At 36.3% G+C, this 26951-nt stretch overlaps 2 protein-coding genes across 27 annotated transcripts in view; one reads left to right on the top strand and one right to left on the bottom strand.

Annotated features, from left to right (window-relative positions):
• LOC132659663 (uncharacterized) overlaps positions 1–25174 on the top strand; it is a 60882-nt gene extending 35708 nt beyond the window's left edge. For both annotated transcript variants that reach the window (XM_060414488.1, XM_060414487.1), the window contains one exon: positions 2963–25174. In XM_060414488.1, the coding sequence (XP_060270471.1) occupies positions 18920–19846 (927 nt within the window). In that variant the 5' untranslated portion in view covers positions 2963–18919 and the 3' untranslated portion in view covers positions 19847–25174. The remainder of the gene's footprint in view (positions 1–2962) is intronic.
• PPP1R9A (protein phosphatase 1 regulatory subunit 9A) overlaps positions 1–26951 on the bottom strand; it is a 345069-nt gene that overhangs the window by 98167 nt on the left and 219951 nt on the right. For all 25 annotated transcript variants that reach the window (XM_060414484.1, XM_060414485.1, XM_060414467.1 and 22 more), the window contains one exon: positions 1890–2025. In XM_060414484.1, the coding sequence (XP_060270467.1) occupies positions 1890–2025 (136 nt within the window). The remainder of the gene's footprint in view (positions 1–1889; positions 2026–26951) is intronic.

Here is a 26951-nt window from a genome sequence, read left to right as displayed (position 1 = left end):
GCCACCAGGGAAGTCCCCCGCAAAAGGCATACAAACAAATAAACAAAATCCATATGGTATATTTCTAAGTATAACCATTGAATGACAAATATTCCTTATGCATTTATTCAAATTATTAGAGAAAATCTTACCAAAAAAAAAAAAACTTTAGGTTGAAAGCTTTGGCAGATGAATGTGATCTGTTCTTCAAGATAACTGGAGGAAATATGTAGTATGTGATCTAAAATGTTTAGTTGGGAAGCCTTAATTAAAGAGATATCTGATTTTTCCCTCTTTCCTTGTTAGACCTGATGCTTTATTCCTCATGCTTTATGAATACGAGGAACTGGCCCTGTACTTTTAAGCAAAGACACTGAGGTTCAACGACTGGAAAATTTGGCCTCCTCACCTTCCACCACTTGATGTCACCCGTACTCCCCTGAACCTTAAATTGTTTCTAACAGAGTGAGCAGGTAACAGCCAAATCTGCAATGATTCTACAACCCTAATTCAGGCTTGCAGCCAAAGCAATCAGCGTCTCTGATAAAACGCAAGATACTTGTGCAGAGAACTGAAAAATAGGGAAGATGACAGTTCAAATATTTGAGGAAATCACTGTTTCTGTTTCAAAAAAAATACTTGCCATTTAAAATGAATTCTGAAAGTGAAAAACTAAATCAATTAAATAGAATTTTAAGAAACTAATTCACTCACGTGAAAAATAAATAGTCTGATGTTTATTCTTAGATCAATAGTTGACTGAAGCACCACTGAAAAATTTTTCTACTATAATAAAGAGAGCATACATCCTCATTATACTACATACAAATGAAAAATGAGTATACATTTGGGTTAGAACATTCCACACTAAGAATACATGAAAAATATTTGAATGTCTCTTTATTAATCTTCACTAGGTCCTTGATAGAAACCAAAAAAGTTCTGGAAAAATAATATATCAGATGAGTAGAGGTTGAACATATGAAGTTGCACTGTCCTTCTACCAGCTGGTATAAAGAAGAATATCTATTTTACCTGAATATTCACTATGTTTATGGAGCATGAAACTCTGCAGCTACATTGTTGATGGATCCTTTGACATGTCAATGTGAAACATATGCATGTTTAACATGTTTATAAAAAAGTATGTTGTCCCATTATATCAATGTACATTTGGCACTCACATTAGAAATAGGCCAGCATCTGTATTATATTACAGCACACAAGGGTTCCGGAGAGTCGTTTTCACTTGGGGGTTAGCTTCTATTCATTTGCTTGATCTTTTACAGAGAGCAAGATGCAAAATTACTCCAATATGGATCTACTCTATGGAATATGTGCTGGTGGAAAAGCTTTGCTCTGCATTATGTTAGCACAAATCATAGTGAGCAGATCCAAAGAACTTTCTCTTCCTGGGGGGAAAAAATTCTTAAAAAACTCAGCAATTTTCAGTACTTTTCTGTGTATGTTTGTATATGTACGTATGTCTTTTCATTCAAAATGATTACTGATTTTTTGAAAAAGTGTTCCCTGTTACATACTTACTGTAGAAAATTTGGAAAAAAAATTGAAAAATACAAAGCAGAGAGAGAAAAATCCAAGATAGCTAGTATTTATATTTTGGTATTTTTATCCTTTTTTTTTGTTTCAATGAATGTATCTTAATAATATGGTAAAAGAGGGCTTATTTGATCCAGAAGACTTCATACTTTAAATATGATACCATTAATTGATTGATAAGCTAATAACAAACACAAGCAATATTTCCTTTCTGTCAGGTTGAGGTTGATATATTCACCTTGAAAAACTGCAAAGATCTGTCTTACTGTTATATGGTAAAGAGAGTCTTATCGAGCAGGGATGTAGTAAGAAAAAATGAAGGAAGAAGAAAGTTTGCAAGTGCAACTTACCTCGTCGTCGTCAGCATCGTACTGGGCATAGTGCTGTTCAAGCAGCTCTCTCTGGCGCCTTTCTTGTTCCAGAGTCTGGCTTATCAACTGGGCAACCTCACTCACTTGTCCAGGCTTTTCTCGCCCAATAACAAATCTACACGAAAGTTAAAGAGAACTGGTTTAGTCATACTCTCCAGTGAGAAAAGGAATGCTAAGGAAAGTAAATAAACTTCACATTTCATCAGAGTATATCAGCCTCAAAAAAATAATATTACCTGTTTTTTTAAAGGTATGCTTGGGTAGAAGGAAAGATTAGCTGAGCAATTAAAGTGATTTTTGCAGCCACAGACCAAAGGAAAAGAGGAAAAGTAAAGAACCACAAAAAAAAATTATTACTTTAGGAGAAGACAAAACAGATGTAATCCATTCTCCAGTACTTTACACATTTTTGATGCCCTACAAAATGAAAGCAAGGTCACAATTTTCTGTAACACTGAACTTTAGAATCATTTCCACAGTTACATTCTCTTTAAAATGCAAAAACTACTTGAAAAACATTTTGAGGTATGGCATACTCTATGTGAGTAAATAAGAAGGAGGCGTTGACTTTTTGCTAAGTCACTATGACTCTAAAGGTAAAAAAAAAGAAGAGAAAAAAATGTGGTTATTTTTTGGTCTGTGTTTTTAAAACGAACAGCTAAAACAAAGGAGAGGTCAATCAGTTCACTAAGTTTGGAGAAAGATGCTGTGAGGACGGATGTGGCCTCAAGACATACTCAAGGGGAAATACCTGTCAATATAATTCCTGTAAGAAAAAATACATAAAGAGAAAATCACGGAAGACATTTACTTATTGCCATCTAGTCATTTATGATACATCCTCATTGATACTATGTTTCTTATTCAACAAATTAATACTCACTTTTTAAAATCTTTCCACACTAATATATGGCTCTATCTTTCTAAAAATACAAATAGTATGTCTCCATAATATAGTTTCCATATATTATTTAACTTCATTATTTTGGTTAGTAACTGTTTAATCTCGCTTATATACCGAACTGATGTTTTCCTCTGATTGGGCTTCTCAGGTGGCTCAGTGATAAAGAATCTGCCTGCAATGCAGGAGACACAGGAGATGTAGGTTCAATCCTTGGATTCGGAAGATCCTATGGAGGAGGAAGTGGCAACACACTCCAGCATTATTGCCTGAAAAATTCCATGGACAGAGGAGCCTGGCAGGCTACAGTCCATGGGGTTTCACAGAGTTGGACTTGACTGAGCAACTAACACTTCTGATTACAATACTTTGCTATTTTCCATTACAATTTTAAAAGAAATACTCTACCATTTTCTGTACAAATACACTAAAAGTCAAAATTTTTATACTTGGATATTAGTAATTAAACATATTTTTTAGAGTTATTTTTATGTTGTTTCAAATAAGACTGTAAAAGTATGCTTCAGTGTTCATTTATCATCCAAGGCATTTTTCTCTGGGAAATTAATTATTGAGTTGTAGTCATTTTCTATATATTCTGGATACATATATGTTAGGTAGTTAGAATAGGAAAAAGGAGTCCAAAATAGTGATGGCAAAAAGACAAAGAAAGGAAAAAGCCCGGAAAAACAGAACAAAGGAAGGACCAAGAACCTGAGTGAGAACCTTAGATGAAGCAAACAGCCCTCCAGGCTAGCCCAGTTTACATCGGACAGGCTCAGGGGGAGGAGGAAAACATACAAAAAGGGGAGCAAAATTAAGCCGCTGGCTTCTCTTCTCTTCTCTTCACTTCTTTTGGGCTGGCCTGCCCTCATACCTCAAGGATGTATTTTCCTTTGCTTGCTGAATAAAACTGAGCTGTAACACTAGTCCATTGCTTCAAATTTTTGCTGCAGTGAGACAGAAGCAAGGAAATTACACACTTCCCTGACATATATATGTATTATAGATACACACAGATATATACACACAAATCATATATGCATATGATTTATTATATTCTCTCAATGTGGCTTGCCTTTTAATTTTCCTAAGTCTTTCAAGGAAGTCCAAATTATTCTTTTTTAAAAGATTGTGATTTGTGCTTCCTACCTAAGAAATCTGCTTGATTTAATATTACAAAGATTTTCTCTGGTTAGGTTCATGCAAATGTAATTTCTGTTTCAGGTGGTGAATTTTAGATCATTATAACTAGGCTCAAACACATTTTTATTAATCAAATAGGAATGATTACAATCAACACAATGTTTCCAGTGAGAAATAAGTTTATCCCTGTGGCATAAAAATCTGTAGCTGGGGATTCAAAGAACTCTTGGAATGCATTTTCTAGACCCTGCTGGTTGTGGAAAGCATTTTCCCTGCAAAAAGTGTCAAGATGCTTGAAGAAATGGTAGTCGGTTGGTGAGAGGTGAATATGCTGGAGGAGGCAAAACTTCATAGTTCAGTTTGTTCAAGTTTTTAACATGTGGTTGGACATTGTCATTGGGAAGAACTGGGCTCATTCTTTTGAACAATGCCAGCTGCAGGGGCTGCAGTTTTTGGTGCATCTTATCAATTTGCTCAGCATAATTCTCAGATGTGATAGTTTCACAGGAATTCAGAAAGCTCTACTGGATCAGACCAGCAAGAGACCACCAAACAGTAACTATAATCTTTTTTGGTGCATGTTGGCTTTGGGAAGTGCTTTGGGCTTCTTCTCGGTCCAGCCATCGAGGCGGTCATCACCAGTTGTATATAATCCACTTTTTGTTGCATTTTGCAATCTGATTGAGAAATGGTTCATTGTTTTTGCATAGAATAAGAGAAGAAGACACTTCAAATTGACAATTATTTTGATTCCTGGTCAGCTAATGAGGCATCCACTTTTCGAGCTTTTGCACCTTTCCAATTTGCTTCAAATGCTGAATGACTGTAAAATGGTCAATGCTGAGTTCTTAGGCAACTAACTGTAAGAGGATCCGCTTTAATGATGACTCTCAATTGTCACTGTCAACTTCCGATGACCAGCAATTATGCTCATCTTCAAGGCTCCTGTCTCCTTTGCAAGCCTTCTTAAACCACCACTGCACTGTACTACGTTAGAAGTTCCTGAGGCAAATGCATTATTGATGTTGCAAGTTGTCTCTGATGTTTCAAGACCCATTTTGAACTCAAATAAGAAAATTGCTCAAATCTGCTTTTTGTCTAACATCATTTCCATAGTCTAAAATAAACAGAAAATAAACAGCAAGTAAAGACTCTTAAGAGTCCCTTAGACAGCAAGGAGATCAAACCAGTCAATCATAATGGGAATCAACCCTGAAGGACTGATGCTAAAGCTCCAATACTTCGGCCACCTGATGCAAAGACCTGACTCGGTGGAAAAGACCCTGATGCTGGGAAAGATTGAAGGCAGGAGGAGAAGGTGACAACAGAGGATGAGATGGCTGAATGGCAACACTGACTCAATGGACTTGAGTTTAAGCAAGCTCTGGGAGATGGTGAAGGACATGGAAGCCAGGTGTGCGGCAGTCCATGGGGTCACAAAGAGTTGGACACAACTTAGCAACTGAACAAGTCACTAGCAAAAAAACATAAAGCAAGAAATGTGCATTAAAACGATATATAACATAACCACATTTATTTATAATATATTCCAATATCAAATGGCAAATTTCAGAAATGCAAAAACCACAGTTACTTTTGTCCCAACCTAATAGTTTCCTTCTTTAAAATGTTAATGTTTTGATTTTATATCACATAGGTGAAATCTTTCAAATTTATTTTCATGCATGATGTTTGGTAAAGGGGGGCTCAATATTTTCCAAATGGGTAGCCAGTTGTTTCAATACCATGTTTTGAAAAGACTATTTGTTACCACCACTGAATTACTCAGGCACATTTGCTGAAAATAAATTGACCATGTACTTGTGTGCTGACTTCTGAACTTTTTTTCAATCTTTCGCATTGATGTTTCTATCCTTGTGCCAATACCACACTGCCTTGACTGCAATATACTTAATCTTGAAACTAGTGCTGTGAGTTATCCAATTATGTATGCCCTTTTCAAAATTACTGACTATTCTAAGTTATCTAAATAGCTATATAAATTTTAAAACTAGCTTACCAGTTTCATTTAAAAAGCACACTGATGTTTGATTTGGGATTGCTTTGAATCTATAGATCAATTTGTGGATCAATTCTACTAATAATATAGAATTGTCTGATCCATGAACATAGTAATTCTCTACATTTATTTTTAATTATTTCTATTGAAATAAAGTTGACAATACTATGTAACAATATTATGTTAGTTACAGGTGATTTACATAATGATTTGATACTTGCATATATTATGAAAGATCATCCTAAGTCTAGTAACCATCTGTCCCCATACAGATTTACTACACTATTACTGACCATATTCCTTATTCTGTATATTATACTTTGACTTCCTTAACATATAACTAGAGATTTGAATTTCTTTTTTTAAATTTAAATTTATTTAATTTAATTGGATGCTAATTACTTTACAATATCATATTGGTTTTGCCGTACATCAACATGAATCTGCCACGAGTGTACACGTGTTCCCATCCTGAACCCCCCTCCCACGTCCCTCCCCGTACCATCCCTCTGGGTCATCCCAGTGCACCAGCCCCAGGCATCCTGTATCCTGCATCGAACCTAGACTGGCGATTCATTCCTTATATGATATTATACATGTTTCAATGCCATTCTCCCAAATCATCCCACCTTCTCCATCTCCCACAGAGTCCAAAAGAATTTCTTTTTTTTAAAAATAGTTTTACTTTTCTTTTTTTCTAATTTATTTTTTATTGAAGGATAATTGTTTTATAGAATTTTGTCAAACCTCAACATGAATCAGCCATAGGTATACATATAACCTCTCCCTTCTAAATCTCCCTCCCATCTCTCACCCCATCCCACTCCTCTAGATTGAAACAGAGCTGCTGTTTGAATTTCCTGAGCCATACAGCAAATTCCCACTGGCTATCTATTTTACATATGGTAATGTGAGTTTCCATGGTACTTTTTCCATACATCTCACCCTCGCTTCCCCTCATCCCATGTCCATAAACCTATTCTCTATGTCTGTTCCTCCACTACTGTCCTGTAAATAAATTATTCAGTACCATTTTTCTAGATTCCACATATATGTGTTAGAGTATGTGTTTATCTTTCTCTTTCTGACTCAGTTCACTCTGTATAATAGGCTCTAGGTTCATCCACCTCATTAGAACTGACTCAAATGCATTTATTTTTATGCTGAGTAATATTCCATTGTGTACATGTAGCACTTCTTTATCCATTCGTCTGCCAATGAACATCTAGGTTGCTTCCATGTTCTAGCTATTGTAAATGGTGCTGCAACGAACAATGGGATACATGTGTCTTTTTTGATTTTGGTTTTCTCAGGTTATATGCCTAGGAGTGGCATTGCTGAGTCATACTGAGGTTTTATTCCTGTTTTTTTAAGGACTTTCCATACCATCTTTCATAGAGGCTGTACAATTTACATTCTTACCAACAGTGCAAGAGCGCTCCATTTGTTCCACATCCTCTCCAGCATTTATTGTTTGTAGTCTTTTTGATCATGGCCATTCTGACTTGTTGGAGGTGATATCTCATTGTAGTTTTGATTTGCATTTCTCTAATAATGAACGATGTTGAGCATCTTTTCATGAGTTTGATAGGCTTCTGTATGTCTTCTTTGGAGAAATGTCTGTTTAAGTCTTTTTCCCACTTTTTGATTGAGTTGTATGTGTATTTTGGAAATTAATCCTTTGTCAGTTGTTTCATTTGCTATTATTTTCCTTCCATTCTGAGGGCTGTCTTTTCACCTGGCTTATAGTTTCCTTTGCTGTGCAAAAGCTTTTAAGTTTAATCAGTCTCACTTGTTTACTTTTGTTTTTATTTCTATTACTCTAGGAGGTGGGTCAGAGAGGATCTTGCTTTGATTTATGACATCAAATGTTTTGCCTATGTTTAAGAGTTTTATAGTTTCTGGTCTTGCATTTAGGTCTTTAATCCATTTTGAGTTATCTTTGTGTATGGTGTTATGAAGTGTTCGAATTTCATTCTTTTATATGCAGCTGTCCAGTTTTCCCAGCACCATTTCTTAAAGAGGCAGTCTTTGCCCCATTGTATAATTCTTGCCTCTTGTCAAAAGAAAGGTACCCATAGGTGTGTGGGTTTACTTCTGGGCTTTCCATCTTGTTCCATTGGTCAATATTTCTGTTTCTTTGGCAGTACCATACTGCCTTGATGACTGTAGCTTTGTAGTATAATCTGAAGTCAGGAAGGTTGTTTCCTCCAGCTCCATTCTTCTTTCTCAGGACTGCTTAGGCTATTCAGGGTCTTTTGTGTTTCCATATGAATTGTGAAATTTTTTGTTCCAGTTCTGTGAAAACTGCCACTGGTAATTTGATAGGGATCTCACTAAATCTGTAGATTGTGTTTGGTAGTATCGTCATTTTCACAATATTGATTCTTCCTACCCAGGAACATGGGATATCTCTCCATCTGTTTCTGTTGGCTTTGATTTCTTTCATTAGTGTCTTATACTTTTCTGTGTACAGTTCTTTTGTATCCTGAGGTAAGTTTACTCCTAGATATTTCTTTTTCTTGGAATGGTGAATGGGATTGGTTCCTTAATTTCTCTTTCTGATTTTTCATTGTTAGTATATAGAAATGCAAGTGATTTCTGTGCATTGATTTTGTATCCTGCAACTTTGCTGTATTCACTGATTAGCTCTAGTCATTTTCTGATACTATCTTTAGGGTTTTCTATATACAATATCATGTCATCTGAAAAACAGTGAGAACTTTACTTCTTCTTCTCTGATCTGGATTCCTTTTCTTTCTTTTCCTTCTCTGATGGCTGTAGCTAGGACTTCTAAAACTATGTTGAATAATAGTGGTGAAAGTTGACACCCTTGTCTTGTTCCTGATCTTAGGTGGAATGCTTTCAGTTTTTCACCATTGAGAATAATGTTTGCTGCAGGCTTATCATATATGGCCTTTACTATGATGAGGTAGGTCCCTTCTATGCCCATTTTGTGAAGTGTTTTAATCATAAATGGGTCCTGAATTTTGTTCAAGGCTTTTTCTGCATCTATTGAGATGATCATATGGTTTTTATCTTTCAATTTGTTAATATGGTGCATCATATGGATTGATTTGGGTACACTGAAGAATCCTTGCATCCCTGGAATAAACCCAGCTTGCTCATGGTGTATGAGCTTTTTGATGTGCTGCTGAACTCTGTTTGCTGAAATTCTGTTGAGGATTTTTGCATCTATGTTCATCAGTGACATGGCCTGTAGTTTTCTTTTTTGTCTGCTGTTTTTGTCTGGTTTTGGTATCAGAGTGATGGTGAGTAGAGTGAGTTTGGAAGTGTTCCTTCCTCTGCAATTTTTTGAGAGTTTTAGAAGGATAGGCATTAGCTCTTCTCTAAATGTTTGATAGAGTTGTTCTGTGAAGCCATCTGGTCCTGGGCTGTTGTTTTTTGGGAGATGTTTGATCATAGCTTCAATTTCAGTGCTTCTAATTGGGCTGCTCATAATTTCTATTTCTTACTGGGTTCAGTCTTGGAAGACTGAACTTGTCTAAGAATCTGTCCATTTCTTCCAGGTTATCCATTCTATTGCCATACAGTTGTTCATAATAGTCTCTTATAATTCTTTGTATTTCTACATTGTTTGTTGTATCCTCTCCTTTTTCATTTCTGGTTTTGTTGATTTGATGCTTCTCTCTTTTTTTCTCGATAAGCCTGGCTAACGGCTTACAAACTTTATCTTCTCAAAGAACCAGCTTTAAGTTTTATTACTCTTTACTATTGTTTCTTTCATTTCTTTTTCATTTATTCTGCTTGGATCTTTATGATTTATTTCCTTCTACTAATTTTGGGGTGTTTTTTTCCTTCTTCTTCCAGTTTAGGTGTAAAGTTAGGTGGTCTACTTGATGCTTTTCTTGTCTCTGAAGGCAGGATTGTATTGACATAAACATCCCTCTTAGGACTGCTTTTGCTGCATCCCATAGGTTTTGAGTTGTCATGTTTTCACTGTAATTTGTTTCTAGATGTTTTATTTCCCTTTTGATTTCTTCAGTAATGTGTTGGTTATTTAGAAACGTGTTGTTTAATTTCCATGTGTTTGTATTTCTTTCAGTTTTTTTCTTGTAATTGAAATCTAGTCTATAGCATTTTGGTTGAGAGAAGATGCCTGATATGATTTCAATTTTCTTAAATTTACTGAGGTTTCATTTGTGACCCAAGATGAGATCTATCCTGGAGAATGTTTCATGTGCACTTGAGAAGAAGGTGTTTTCCTCTGCATTTGGATAGAATATCCTGAAGATATCAATGAGATCCATCTTATCTAATGTATCATTTAACTTGTGTTTCCTTATTAACTTTCTGTTTTGATAATCCATCCATAGGTATGAATGGGGTGTTAAAAGTCTCCTGCTATTATTGTGTTACTGTCAATTTCTCCTTTTATGTCTGTTAGTGATTGTCTTATGTATTGAGGTGCTCCTATGTTGGGTGCATATAGATATTTACAATTGTTATGTGTTCCTCCTGGATTGATCACTTGATCATTACATAGTGTCCTTCCTTATCTCGTGTAACATTCTTTATTTTAAGGTCTATTTTGTCTGATATGAGGATTGCTACTCCAACTTTGCTTTGCTTCCCATTTGCATGGAATATATTTTTCCATCCTCTCACTTTCAGTCTATATGTGCTGTGAGGTCTGCAGTGGGTTTCTTTTAGACAGTATATATGGGTCTTGTTTTTGTATCCATTCAGCCAGTCTCTGTCTTTTAGTTGGAGCATTTAATCCATTTACATTTAAAGTGATTACTGAAAAATATGTTCCTACTGCCATTGCCAACATCCGCTGGATCATGGAAAAAGCAAGAGAGTTCCAGAAAAACATCTATTTCTGCTTTATTGACTATGCCAAAGCCTTTGACTGTGTGGATCACAATAAACTGTGGAAAATTCTGAAAGAGATGGGAATACAAGACCACCTGACCTGTCTCTTGAGAAATCTGTATGCAGGTCAAGAAGCAACAGTTAGAGCTGGACATGGAATAACAGACTGGTTCCAAATAGGAAAAGCAGTGCGTCAAGGCTGTACATTGTCACCCTGCTTATTTAACTTATATGCAAAGTACATCATGAGAACACTGGACTGGAAGAAACACAAGCTGGAATCAAGATTGACGGGAGAAATATCAATAACCTCAGATATGCAGATGACACCACCCTTATGGCAGAAAGTGAAGAAGAGCTAAAAAGCCTCTTGATGAAAGTGAAAGACGAGAGTGAAAAAGTTGGCCTAAAGCTCAACATTCAGAAAACGAAGATCATGGCATCCGGTCCCATCACTTCATGGAAAATAGATGGGGAAAGAGTGGAAACAGTGTCAGATTTTATTTTGGGGGGCTCTAAAATCACTGCAGATGGTGATTGCAGCCATGAAATTAAAAGACATTTACTCCTTGGAAGAAAAGTTATGACCAACCTAGATAGCATATTCAAAAGCAGAGACATTACTTTGCCAACAAAGGTCCGTCTAGTCAAGGCTATGGTTTTTCCTGTGGTCATGTATGGATGTGAGAGTTGGACTGTGAAGAAGGCTGAGTGCCGAAGAATTGATGCTTTTGAACTGTGGTGTTGTAGAAGACTCTTGAGAGTCCCTTGGACTGCAAGGAGATCCAACCAGTCCATTCTGAAGGAGACCAGTCCTGGGATTTCGTTGGAAGGAATGATGCTAAAGCTGAAACTCCAGTACTTTGGCCACCTCATGAGAAGAGTTGACTCATTGGAAAAAACTCTTGATGCTGGGAGGGATTGGGGGCAGGAGGAGAAGGGGACGACCGAGGATGAGATGGCTGGATGGCATCACGGACTCGATGGACATGAGTCTGAGTGAACTCCGGGAGATGGTGATGAACAGGGAGGCCTGGCGTGCTGCGATTCATGGGGTCGCAAAGAGTTGGACACGACTGAGCGACTGAACTGAACTGAACTGAGCTGCCATTTTCTTAACTGTTTGGGTTTGATTTTGTAGATCTTTTTTCTTCTCTTGTATTTCTTGGCTATATAAGTCCCTTTAACATTTGTTGTAAAGCTGGTTACAGGGTATTGAATTTTCTTAACTTTTGCTTGTCTGAAAAGCTTTTGATTTCTCCATTAATTTTGAATGAGATTCTTGTGGAGTACAGTAGATTTTTTCCCTTTCAATACTTTAAATATATCCTGCCAGTCCCTTCTGGCCTGCAGAGTTTCTGCTGAAAGATCAGCTGCTAAGCATATGGGGTTTTCCTTGTATGTTACTTGTTACTTCTCCCTTGCTGCTTTTAATATTCTTTTTTTTGTGTTTAGTCTTTGTTAGTTTGATTAGCATGTGTCTTGGCGTGTTTCTCCTTGGTCTTATCCTGTATGGGGCTCTCTGTGCCTCTTGAACTTGATTATTTCCTTTTCCATGTTGGGAAAATTTTCAACTATAATCTCTTCAAAAATTTTCTCATACCCTTTCTTTTTCTCTTCTTCTTCTGGGACCCCTATAAGTCGAATGTGGGTGTGTTTGATACTGTCCCAGAGGTCTCTGAGACTATCCTCAGTTCTTTTCATTCTTTTTATTTTGTTCTGCTCTTCAGAAGTTATTTCCAACATTTTATCTTCCAGCTCACTGATTCATTTTTCTGCTTCAGATATTCTGCTAGTGATTCCTTCTACAGTATTTTTAATTTCAGTAATTGTCTTGTTTTTCTCTGTATGTTTATTCTTTAATTCTTCTAGGTCTTTGTTAATTGATTCTTGCATTATCTCCTTTTTGTTTTCAAGGGTTTTGATCATCTTTATTATCATTATTCTGAATTCCTTTTCAGGTAGTTTGCCTATTTCCTCTTCATTTATTTGGACTTCTGTGTTTCTAGTTTGTTCCTTCATTTGTGTATTATTTTTCTGCCTCTTCATTATTTTTTTTCTAACTTACTGTGTTTGAGATCTCCTTTTCCCAGGCTCCAAGGCTGAATTCTGTCTTCCTTTTGGTTTCTGCCCTCCTAAGGTTGGTCCAGTGGTTTGTGTAAGCTTCCTACAGGGTGAGATTTGTGCTGATTTTTTGTTTGTTTCTCCTCTGATGGGCAAGGCGGAGTGAGGTGGTAATTCTGTCTGCTGATGGTTGGCTTTGTATTTTTGTTTTGTTTGTTGTTTGGAAGAGGCTTACTTGACAGGGTGCTACTGGTGGCTGGGAGATGCCGGGTCTTGTATTACAGTGGTCTCCTTTGCATGAGTTCTCACTATCTGATCCTCCCTAGTTTTAGTTCTCTGGTGGTCTTGGGTCTTGGAGTCAGTGCTCCCACCCCAAAGGCTCAGGGCTTGATCTCTAATCAGAAATGAAGTAAATTACTAAATCATATTGCAGTTATATATTTTAATTTTCTGTAAGTGGTTTGTTATGGCATTAAGTGAGATTAAAACAAATATCCAAAAAATGAGAAACCAAAGGTGAAACCCAGACAAATGGAAGTTAAAAAATCAGGCAAATAATAATCAAAATAAGGAATATACACCATATACACATACACCCATGAGCAAAGTCAAAACAGTCCAACAAAAATAAAGTTCAGTAGATTGGCCTGGAGAACAAAGTAAATAAAAAATTATATTTAGTAGTTAAGAACAAAACTAACTTAAGTACAAACTGGAAAACGAAACTAACGCAAGGCGCCAAGTGTGGAATAAACCAATGAAAACAAAACTAACAAATATGTTGAGAGGAAAGGAAATAAAGAAAAGAAAGAAAGAATAGATAAGTTAAACAAAGGTAGATGAAGAATATTTATATACATTAAAGATTAACTTCAAGGGGATGAGAACAGTAGGAAAGGCAGTGAAAAATATAGAAAAAATGTAATAGGATTTAAGAAATTAAAAATTAAAATTATAAAAAAAAAAGAAGAAAAAAAAAAAAAAAACAGAAGAAGAAAGAAAAAAGGGACAAAGGAAAACTCCAGAGAACTACAAAAGCCCAATGTAGTGGCAGAGATTTGTAACAACAATAAAAAGTGTGACTGAATATACACGAAATTTGCATTTCTTAAAACCTTCAGCTATTTAGCTATTTGTGTGTGTGTGTACCACTTTGTCTTTATCCTTTCACCTCATGTTGGACTCTTAGGTTGCTTCTTTATCTAGGGTATTGTGAATAAAGGTCCAGTGAACATTTGAGTGCATATATTTTCTTCAAATTATGGTTTTTATTTTCTTCAAATAAACACCCAGAAGTAAATTACTAAATCATATTGCAGTTATATTTTTAATTTTCTGAGGAACTTCCATACTGTTTTCCATAGTGTCTGCGCCAATTTACAATTCCACCAACAGTGCACAAGCATTCCCTTTTCTCCACATCCTCACTAACACTTATTCGTTGTCTATTTGATAACAGTTATTCTGATGTGATATCTCATTGTAATTTTTACTTGCATGTCTCTGATGATTAGTAATGTTGAACATCTCTTCTTGTGGCTGTTGGCCATATGACTTCTTTGGAAAAGTGTCTATTCAGGCCCCCTGGCCACTTTGAAAATGGGTTCTTTGTTATTTTGATGTTGAGTTATGCGAGTTCTTTGTATATTTGACTTTAATCTTTTGCAAATATCTTCTCCCATTCAGCTGGCTGCCTTTTCACTTTGCTGATAGCTTCCTTCACTGTGCAGAAGTTTTTTAGTCTAATGTGGTCCCATTTGTTTATTTTTGTTTTTGTTTCCCTTGTCTAAGGAGACATATTTCCCCAAAATTATACTGTTAGGACTGATGTCAGAGAGCATACAGCCTATGTTTTTTTCTAGGAGTTTTATGGCTTCAGGTCTTAAAGTCTTTAATCCATTTTGAGTTTATTTTTGTATATGGTATGAGAAAGTAGTCCAGTTTGGTTATTTTGCATGTCCAGTTATCACAACACCATTTATTGAAGAGGCTGTCTTTTCCCCATTTTATATGCTTGCCTCCTTTGATTAATTGACTATGATTATTTGCTGTAGTTGTGTGAAAAATGATTTTGGTGTTTTGATACTGATTACACTCAGGCAATCTATAGATTGCCTAAGGAGTATTTTGACAATGTTAAGTCTTCCAATCCATAAGCATGGTATATATTTCCATTTGTTTATGTCATCTTCAGTTTCTTCCATCCATGTCTTACAGTTTTCTGAGTACAAGTCTTGTATTGCTTTAGTTAGGTTTATTCCCAGGTGGTGGCTCACATATAAAAGAATCTGCCTGCAATGCAGGAGACCCAGGTTCGATCTGGGTTAGGAAGGTCCCCTGGAGCATTCCATGGACAGAGGTGGCTGCGAGGCTACAGTTCATGGGGCCACAGAGAATGAGACATGACTGCCTGACTAACACTTCATTCACAGGCATTTTACTCTTTAGGATACAATTGTAAATTGGGTTGTTTTCTTAATTTCTCTTTCTGATGTTTTGTTGTCAGTGTATAGAATCATAGAAAACTTCTGGATATTAATTTTGAGGCCTGTCACTTTATTGAATTCATTTGTTAGTTTTAAGTTCTTTTGATGGCGACTTTAGGATTTTCTATATATAGTATCGGAGAAGGAAATGGTAATCCACTTCAGTATTCTTGCCTGGAGCACTCCATGGACAGATGAGCCTGGCAGGCTACAGTCCACTGCATCACAAAGAGTTGGACACAACTGAGCGACTAACACTACTACTCTACTCCTCCTCCTCCTTCTATACAGAATCAGGTCATCACAAACAATGATAGTTTTAATTCTTCCGCTTCAATTTGGATTCCTTCTATCTATTTTTCTTATTTGACTGCTGTGGCTAGGACTTACAATACTATATTAAATAAAGTGGCAATAATTGGCATCCTTGTTTTGATCCTGATCCTAGCAGAAATTCTTGCAGCTTTTCACCATTGGGTATGACGTTGGCTGTCATATATGTCTCTTATTATGTTGTGCTAAGTTTCCTCTCTATTGTTTATCATAAATGCATGTTGAATTTTGCTAAAAGTTTTTCTACATCTATTGAGAGAATAAAATTTTTTTCAATTTGCTAATGTTATGACATTGATTGATTTTTGGATACCACACTATACTTGCACCATTGGGATAAATTCCACCTGATCATGTTATTATATATTCCTTTTAATGTACTGTTGAATTCAGTTTGCTTATATTTTGTTGAAAATTGTTACATCTAGCTTTATCAGTGATTTTGACCTGGATTCTCTTTTTTGTGTAGTAATTCCATCTGGTTTTAGTATCAGGGTGATGTTGACTTCATAGAATGAGCTCAGACGCACTCCTTTCCCTTCATATTTTTGAAGCAGCTTGAGAAGGACAATTTCAGTTATCCTTTAAATGTTTGGTAGAACTCACTGGTGAGGCCATTTAGTCCTGGACTTTTATTTGGGTGGGGGGGTGGATTTTTAAATTAGTGATTCAGTGTCATTACTGGTAATCAGTTTGTTCATATTTCCTGTTTCTTCCTCAATCAATCTTTGGAACTGTATATTTCTAGGAATTTATTCATTTCTTCTAGGTTGTCTTTTACAACCTAGAAGGTATGTAACAGTTCATAGTAATTTCTTATGTTTCTTTGCATTTCAATGGTGTCAGTTTTAACTTCTTTTTTACTATTGATTTTATTTAGGCCCATGATGAGTCTGGCTAAGGTTTACCAACTTTGTTTGTCTTGTTAAGAACCAGGTCTTAGTTTCATTGATCTTTTCTTTCTTTAAGCCTGTATTTCATTTACTTTTTCTCTGATTTTTATGATTTCTTTTCTTCTACTAATTTCAAGTTTTGCTTGTCCCTCCTTTTCTAGTTCCTTTAGGTATATGGTTTGATTATTTATTTGAGATTTTTTTCTGTCTTCTGAAGTAATCTGGTATCACTGTAAACTTTCCTCTTAGAACTGCTTTTATTATGTTCCATAGATACCGATCATCGTGTTTCCATTTTTATTTGTCTCCAACAGTGTTTCAATTCCTTCGTTGATTCCTTCAGTAACCCGTTGGTTGTTTAGTAGCATACTGTTTAGCTTGCACCTTTGTGTTTTTTGCAGGTTTTCTTCCTCCTTATAGCAATGGTCTCATTAGCACTGTTGTAGAATAAGATATTTGATGTGATTTCAATCTTCTTAAATTTCATGAGACTTATGAAATCCACGTGGTCTAATCTGTCATTGAGGCGCAGTGTTTCCATATTGATTTTCTGTCTACAAGATCTGCCTGTTGATACAAGTGGCCTGTTAAAGTCCCCTACTATTATCGTGTCACTCTCAGTCTCTCCCCTTGTGTCTGTTAACATGACCTGTATGCATTTAGGTCCTCCTATGTTGGGTATACACATATTTACAATTGTTCATTTTCTTGTTTGATCCCTTTATCATTAAGTGATGTCCTTCTTTATCTCTTACTGCAGTCTTTGTTTTAACAAAGTCTATCTTATCTAAGTACTGCCCAGCTTTCTTTCTGTTTCCATTTGCATGTAAAACCTCTTTCCCGCCCTTTGTTTTCAGTCTCTGTGTGTCTTTAGATCTGAAATGACTCTCATCCAGGCAGCATACCTATGGGCCTTCTTTTTACTCCATTCAGCCTCTCTCTATATTTTGATTGGACCATTTAATCCATTCACATTTCAAGTAACTGTTGATAGGTATGTGCTTATTTCACTGTGTTTACTGTTTTGGGGGTTCTGTAGTTCTTTTTGTTTCTTCTTTTACTCTCTTTCCTTGTGATTTGACAACTGTCTTCAATATTACGTCTGGATTCCTTTCTCTTTTCCTGCATGTGCGTGTATCTATTACAGGTTTCTGACTTGCGATTACCAGGAGGTTCATCTTTAACACCAGTGCATACGTGTTTATTATTAGTTAGTGATCTCAAGTTCAACTATATTCTAACAACCCTGCATTTTCACTCCTCCAAATCACATTTACCTTTCTTGTTAACATATTTTACATCTTTTTTGGGTTTTGTGTCCCTTAGTTATTGTAGATGTTGATGCTTTTACTTCTGACTTTTAACTCCACTACTACCTTTATACATGGCTGATACTACTTTTACTGTGTGTCTGCCTGTTTCTTCTCTAATTTACATGTTTCTAGTTGTGTTTCTATTTTTGTCTTTTCTCCTTAGAGAAGTCTTTTTAACATTTCTTTTAAAGCCGATTTAGCAGTTTGAAAATTTTCAGCTTTTGCTTATCTATAAAATTCTATTTCCCCTTCAAATCTGAGTAATAACCTTCCTGAGTATTCTTGGTTGTAGGTTTTTTCCTTTCATCACTTTATATATATGGCACCACTCACTTCTGCCTAAAAAGTTTCTGCTGAAAAGTAAGCTAACAGTCATAAAGGAGTTCACTTATATGTAACTGGTTGACTTTCTCTGTTGCTTTTAAGATTCTGTGCCTTTAATTTATGCCCTTCTAAATATTATAATCTGTCTTGGTGTGGGTCTCTTTGGGTTCATCTTGTTTGGACATGCTGTACTCCCTGGATCTGGGTGTCTGTTCCTTTCCAAGGTTATGGATGTTTTCAGCTTTTATTTTTTCAAGTAAATTCTCTGCCCCTTTCTCTCTTCTCCATCTGGGTGCCTATATGATTGATGTCGTCCCAGAGGTCTCTTAAATTCTTTTTTCTGCTCAATCTACGTGATATACATTACTCTGTCTTCCAGTTCACTGATCTATCTGCATTTACTTAAAAATTTTATGTTGAATTTTATATATAGATAAATAGATAGATAGATATCTTAATTCAGGCAGCAAATTTGGGTCACGTTATAGTCCCCAGTTAGTCACATCTGTAACATCTTATAATATGGTATAATTTACAGTACAGATTTATAATAATAGAATATCATCATGATAAGTGTGGTCCCAAGGGAAAGCACACACAATTGAAACTAAGCTATTCTCTATGCCTTATTTCCCTCATGTGAAAATTAGTATCTACCTCACATGTCTAACAGAGTGACATAAGAATAAAATGTGGTATAGACATGAAAAGTCTTTAAGGCACTATTATAATGACAGACTCAAATTGAAGAAAGTAGGGAAAACCGCTAGACCATTCAGGTATGACCTAAATCAAATCCCTTATGATTATACAGTGGAAGTGAGAAATAGATTTAAGGGCCTAGATCTGATAGATAGAGTGCCTGATGAACTATGGAATGAGGTTCATGACATTGTACAGGAGACAGGGATCAAGACCATCCCCATGGAAAAGAAATGTAAAAAAGCAAAATGGCTGTCTGGGGAGGCCTTACAAACAGCTGTGAAAAGAAGAGAAGTGAAAAGCAAAGAAGAAAAGGAAAGATATGAGCATCTGAATGCAGAGTTCCAGAGAATAGCAAGAAGAGATAAGAAAGCCTTCTTCAGTGATCAATGCAAAGAAATAGAGGAAAAGAACAGAATGGGAAAGACTAGAGATCTCTTCCAGAAAATTAGAGATACCAAGGGAACATTTCATGCAAAGCTGGGCTCGATAAAGGACAGAAATGCTCTGGACCTAACAGAAGCAGAAGATGTTAAGAAGAGGTGCCAAGAATATACAGAAGAACTGTACAAAAAAAATCTTCACGACCCAGATAACCATGATGGTGTGATCACTAATCTAGAGCCAGACATCCTGGAATGTGAAGTCAAGTGGGCCTTAGAAAGCATCACTATGAACAAAGCTAGTGGAGGTGAAGGAATTCCAGTTGAGCTGTTTCAAATCATGAAAGATGATGCTATGAAAGTGCTGCACTCAATATGCCAGCAAATTTGGAAAACTCAGCAGTGGTCACAGGACTGGAAAAGGTCAGTTTTCATTCAAACTCCAAAGAAAGGCAATGCCAAAGAATGCTCAAACTACCACACAATTGCATTCATCTCACAGGTTATCAAAGTAATGCTCAAAATTCTCTAAGTCAGGCTTCAGCAATATGAGAACCATGAACTTCCTGATGTTCAAGCTGGTTTTAGAAAAGGCAGAGGAACCAGAGATCAAATTGCCAACATCTGCTAGATCGAAAAAGCAAGAGAGTTCCAGAAAAACATCTATTTCTGCTTTATTGACTATGCCAAAGCCTTTGACTGTGTGGATCACAATAAACTGTGGAAAATTCTGAAAGAGATGGGAATACAAGATCACCTGACCTGCCTCTTGAGAAACCTGTATGCAGGTCAGGAAGCAACAGTTAGAACTGGACATGGAACAACAGACTGGTTCCAAATAGGAAAAAGAGTCCGTCAAGGCTGTAGATTGTCACCCTGCTTGTTTAACTTATATGCAGAGTACATCATGAGAAATGCTGGACTGGAAGAAACACAAGCTGGAATCAAGATTGCCAGGAGAAATATCAATAACCTCAGATATGCAGATGACACCACCTTTATGGTAGAAATGAAAGTGAAAGAAGAGAGTGAAAAAGTTGGCTTAAAGCTCAACATTCAGAAAATGAAGATCATGGCATCCGGTCCCAATCACTTCATGGGAAATAGATGGGGAAACAGTGGAAACAGTGTCAGATTTTATTTTTGGGGGCTCCAAAATTACTGCAGATGGTGATTGCAAGCAAGGTGAAAAGACAGCCTTCAGAATGGGAGAAAATAATAGCAAATGAAGCAACTGACAAACAACTAATCTCAAAAATATACAAGCAATTTATGCAGCTCAATTCCAGAAAAATAAACAACCCAATCAACAAATGGGTCAAAGAACTAAATAGACATTTCTCCAAAGAAGACATACAGATAGCTAACAAACATATCAAAAGATGGTCAACATCACTCATTATCAGAGAAATGCAAATCAAAACCACAATGAGGTACCATTTCACACCAGTCAGAATGGCAGCAATCCAAAAGTCTACAAGCAATAAGTGCTGGAGAGGATGTGGAGAAAAGGGAACCCTCTTACACTGTTGGTGGGAATACAAACTAGTATAGCCACTATGGAGAACAGTGTGGAGATTCCTTAAAAAATTGCAAATAGAACTGCCTTATGACCCAGCAATCCCACTGCTGGGCATACACACTGAGGAAACCAGAATTGAAAGAGACACGTGTACCCCAATGTTCATCACAGCACTGTTTATAATAGCCAGGACATGGAAACAACCTAGATGTCCATCAGCAGATGAATGGATAAGAAAGCTGTGGTACATATACACAATGGAGTATTACTCAGCCATTAAAAAGAATACATTTGAATCAGTTCTAATGAGGTGGATAAAACTGGAGCTTATTATACAGAGTGAAGTAAGCCAGAAAGAAAAACACCAACACAGTATACTAACACACATATATGGAATTTAGAAAGATGGTAATGATAACCCTATATGAGAGACAGCGAAAGAGACACAGATATTTAGAATGGACTTTTGGACCCTGTGGGAGAGGGAGAGGGTGGGATAATTTGGGAGAATGGCATTGAAACATGTATACTATCATGTAAGAAACGAATCACCAGTCTATGTTCGATACAGGATACAGGAGGCTTGGGGCTGGTGCACGGGGATGATCCAGAGAAATGATATGGGGAGGGTGCTGGGAGGGGGTTTCAGGATTAGGAACGCATGTACACCTGTGGCTGATTCATGTCAATGTATGGCAAAACCAATACAGTATTGTAAAGCAAAATAAAGTAAAAAAAAAAAAAAAAAAGATGCATACTCCTTGGAAGAAAAGTTATGACCAACCTAAATAGTATATTCAAAAGCAGAGACATTACTTTGCTGACTAAGGTCCGTCTAGTCAAGGCTATGGTTTTTCCAGTGGTCATGTATGGATATGAGAGTTTGACTGTAAAGAAGGCTGAGTGCTGAAGAATTGATGTTTTTGAACTGTGGTGTTGGAGAAGACTCTTGAGAGTACCCTTGGACTGCAAGGAGATCCAACCAGTCCATTCTGAAGGAGATCACCCCTGGGATTTCTTTGGAAGGAATGATACTAAAGCTGAAACTCCAGTACTTTGGCCACCTGATGCGAAGAGTTGACTCATTGGAATAGACTCTGATGCTGGGAGGGATTGGGGGCAGGAGGAGAAGGGGATGACAGAGGATGAGATGGCTGGATGGCATCACGGACTCGACAGACATGAGTCTGAGTGACCTCTGGGAGTTGGTGATGGACAGGGAGGCCTGGCGTGCTGTAGTTCATGGGGTCGCAAAGAGTCAGACACGACTGAGTGACTGAATTGAACTGAACTGAAGTTGCTTCAGTCGCGTGTGACTCTTTGCAACCCCATGGACTGTAGCCCACCAGGCTCCTCTGTCCATAGGATTTTCTAGGCAAGCATACTGGAATGGGCTGCCATGCCCTCCTCCAGGAGATCTTTCCAATTCAGGGGTCAAACCAGTGTCTTTTATGTCTTCTGCACTGGCAGGCAGATAAACTTTACCACGAGCACTACCTGGGAAGCCCATTATTACGATAAGACTAATAAAACTTTCTATTTGGAAAATGGGTAACATTCAAATTACCTTTCTATATATTCTAAACATTTGGCCCATTTTAAAAACTGTCTTTATAAATGTGTCCTATTGTACGTGTATAACCTAGCAGAGAAATTAGTAGAAAACATAAAATTTAAAGTAAGGTTATTATTCAAGTATAGATTGAGAGTATGGACACACTGTGACAGTTTAACTTAGACTGAAAGTGTATACAAAAGAAAAGACTGGTTTTGATAGAACAAATACACTAAACCATAAACATGACTTATTGACTTAGTGACCTTGAGTGTATCAGTATTTCTAAATCCTTAATTTCCAAATACGTACAATAAATGTAACATTAACAAACAAATATTATATAATCCATATAAAAAGCTTTACTAACTACCTGGTACCTAGAGAGTATTTAATAAATGTTTTATGTTGCCTTTATCTAGGTAATCTATACATTTCTATATGGGATTGAATGCATTTCAAAATATAATATGTACACACTATCTAAATTACTTATTTGCGCTCACTAATTTTGAAAGAGAGGTTTTCCTAAACCAACCACAGGAAAAATGATGAAACACTGCACTGAATTGTGCTCTGAAAACCTTAATCTGAGCTGTGATTGAAACAGGAAAGTATGGCTTATATAATCGCTTTATATGGAATTTTAAAAATCATCAAAAATGATTGCCAGCAACCATCAGATTCTTGAAATACATGTGACCAAATTAACTGACATTTTTGTGGAATTATTATTTATATTTTAGACATTATCCCTGACTGAAATGATAACTCATACTATCAGATCATCCTGTTCATAAAGTTAAATTTAAGAGAAAAATGTTTTTCTTGTTACTTTCTAATTGTTTTCCTTGCTTCAATAAGGAATGATGTGATTGTTTGCAATTCAGATATAAAGAATGAGGTAAAAAGAAAACTCTGTAATGTGACATTTAAATTAAAAATTAGGTATTTTCTAAGCTTATGACTGACAAACAATTGCAATATTAAAAACAAAATCTATTACTAGGGTTTATGTTTTTAGCAAAGCTTGTTTCTAGTGTTTAAAACAAGTGTAATGTTACAACATGAATTATTTCACAAAGAACTGCCCCCTCTCCCCTTCGAGGCTGACATAAAATAAGAAAGGGAGATAAATCAGTTTTTCCTATTCTTTCCATCTATAATCAGAGACAGTAATGTCCATGTACTGTCCTATGGAGTTTAGATGATGAGATTATAAAGAACTCATTTGATTTGTTTATTGAATTTTCCGGTGAGCTGTCAAACAAAAACAAAACAACTATAAAATTCTATTTACAATTTGCTGAATTATAGTTATAAAGATCCTACATGTTTCCTGTGAATGATGTGAGAAGGTTATGTTGAAAGATGATGATTTGATGATTTATGAGTGTTCTCTTTTTCAGACATAAGCTATTCTCATAGAAGTAATATGTTAGTCAAATATGGCTCTTATTATGACATCAAAAAATTTAAATTTTAATTGTGGAATTAAGCTAATCGAAAAAGGAAAAGCTAAACTGGGATGTGAGAATTGGACCATAAAGAAGGCTGAGCACCAAAGAATTGATGCCTTCAAACTGTGGTGCAGTAGAAGACTCTTCAGAGTCTCATGGACAGTAAGGAGATCAAACCAGTCAATCCTAAAGGAAAGCAACCCTAAATATTCATTGGAAGGACTGATGCTGAAGCTGAAGCTCCCAAAACTTGGGCCACCTGATGCGAACAGCCAACTCACTGGAAAAGACCCTGATGCTGGGAAAGATTGAAGGCAAAAGGATAAGACAGTGGCAGAGGATGTGATAGTTGGATTGTATCACCACCTCAATGGACATGAATCTGAGCAAACTCCAGGAGAAAGATGAGGCCAGAGGAGCCTGGCATCCTGCAGTCTACGGGGTTGCAAAGAGTCGGATATGACTTAGCAAATGAACAACAACAAACCAGGATACAGTTATTAGTTCTTATAAAATCAATTCTTTCATTCAAATATTCTTCAAAAAATATTTATTATATGCAGACCAAAATCTGTATTATCTTTAAAAAGCAAAATAAAAAATAGATGCATAAGACCAGCTATCATTTTACTTGAGCTTTGGATCACAAAATCACATGGTTCTTTTAACATTTTGGTAAAAACTCACTTGTTTTACATTTGACGACATTTTAAAGTATGAAGTTCATAACTTTTCAAATATTTGGCTTAATTCTACTGAGCAAGTGATGGCAAAAGTATACCCAGCCCCCTTCACTAAAATTTGCTGACTGTATTCAGAAGTCCTGCACATCCAAGCTTTTACCTCTTACTTATACTTGCAGATTGTTACATATTTTCCTTTCTATATTGGATCTAGATTAATATACTATATACTTACATTTAAAAAATTTTATATTCAGCTATAAAATCTTTGCTATTAAAAGCCATATTTGAAAAATTTAACTTAATTGTAAGCATTAGTTCCTAGAAATTAATTTCCTATCTAACTCAATTCTGATTATATAGAACTTTATTTACACTATAGTTCAACATCAAAAGAAGATAGTTGAATTATTTAAAAAACATTGCCTAACCCTAACATTAACCTATGTCAAGGACATATTTTTTTAAATGCTACATCCTTTCAAGAAATGACATTTCTCTGTTTAATAATTAGCTCTGATGCCTCAAGTTTTTTGCGGGGGGGGGGGGTGGTAAACATTTTTAAAACTTTTAATTGGAGGATAACTGCTTTACAATGGTGTGTCGGTTTCTACCATATAACATCTTGAGCCTCCCTCCCACCCCTCTAGATCTCTGGTCAGCCATGAAGAGGGAAAAGGATGAACCTGGACTACATATATACAGTCTATAACTATAACTCTGTTATATAGAGTGAAGTTAGAAAGAGAAAAAACAGCATATATTAATGCACATATATAGAATCTATTAATAAAAAATGGTACAGATGAACCTATTTGCAGGGCAGGAATCGTGGCTCAGGTTTAAAATTTACACACACAAATATTAAAAAGAATTTTTTAATGTTAATTTGTATATAGTGACATCACAAAATGTCTCATTAAGCCAAAGTCTCCTTTAAGTAGTTTCCTGAAATCCCTACTGTCTTTAATATTCTATCTGCAGTTGCTGACTATTTTTATGTATGAAAATGTTAGTCTCTCAGTTGTATCCAACTCTTTGTGACCCCATGGACTACAGCCCACCAGGCTCCTCTGTCCATGAACTGCTCCAAGAAAGAACACTGGAGTGGGTTGCCATTCCCTTCTCCAGGGGATCTTCCCAACCCGGGGACCGAACCTGGGTTTCCTGCATTGCAGGCAGATTCTTAACCATCTGAGCCAGCAAGGAAGCCCATTTTCACATATACAAGTGTAAAATTTTACTATCCATGGTCCCAACTTTAGAGTGGCTGCTCCCCTTATCTGAGGGAAAGGGCATGGTCTTACAAGTAAGGCAAATACAAAAGCTGCAGTAACTCACAATTTCCCTGACGTGACGTGACCATGAACAGGACAGTGCTCTCACTGCCCTCCATTATTGATGACACTCCACCACAAAACCAAGGCTCTTTACAAAAGGGAAACTCTCCATTTCCCCTTGGGCTATCATGGAAACAAACATTCTTACCAAAGTGATGTTAATGAATTGAAAACATTTCAATATTCAATGCATTTCAAGCGGAAATCTCAAATACACAATGATATTAAGTAAAAAGTATTTTTTAAAGCTTTCATATTTAGAAATTACATGCCCAAGAGAGAACCCAAAATAAACATGAGCATGTCTATAAAAAGCTCACTTATCATTCACTTATATTTTCTTTTGAATATTTTAACCTCTTACAACAAGGACAGAGGAATATTTAAGAATATCAGATTAATTTGTTTTCTATTGTCTGTGACTACAGTTTCTATAAAATCCTAACCTTCAGAAGTGTGTTAAGGCTTAATGTCAAAAAGTAGTTAAATACATTCACTGGAGATAAAAGCATGATGAATGCCTAGTGATTGAGGATAAGTAGCAGGTACTTGCCAGAAAGCATTTAAAATTTAATGTGAATGGTGCTGACAAGCAAACATTCAATTTATTAGAAATTTCTCATACAGAAGCACAATTTCTACTATAGCATCACTTTCCTATAACAGCTTCCTTTCAGCACAAAGAAGCCTGTCTGGAGTTAAAAACACCAGCTAATCTGCGTTCTGGGCTTCCCAGGTGGTACTAGTGATAAAGACCCCCACTTGCCAATGCAAGAGACATAAGATACATAGGTGTGATCCCTGGGTGGAGAAGATCCCCTGGAGGAGGGCACGGCAACCCACTCCAGTATTCTTGCCTAGAGAAGCCCTTGGACAGAGAGCCTGGCAGGTTAGAGTTCATAGGGTTGCAAAGAGTCAGACATGGCTGAAGCTACCCAGCACACATGCAATCCACGTTCCAGAGTTCATTCTTTCAAATGCTTTACAATTGTTACCACGTCTTTTAAACGTTTTCTGTTTTTTAGGCAAAAGTTTTTAGAATCTTTCATATATAGAAGGAAAAATATTTAGACCTCT

Source organism: Ovis aries, chromosome 4 (genome assembly GCF_016772045.2).
Source record: "Ovis aries strain OAR_USU_Benz2616 breed Rambouillet chromosome 4, ARS-UI_Ramb_v3.0, whole genome shotgun sequence".
Lineage (NCBI taxonomy): Eukaryota > Metazoa > Chordata > Mammalia > Artiodactyla > Bovidae > Ovis > Ovis aries.
Note: the sequence above shows the minus strand (reverse complement) of the source record. Positions and strands in the feature narration are given on the sequence as shown.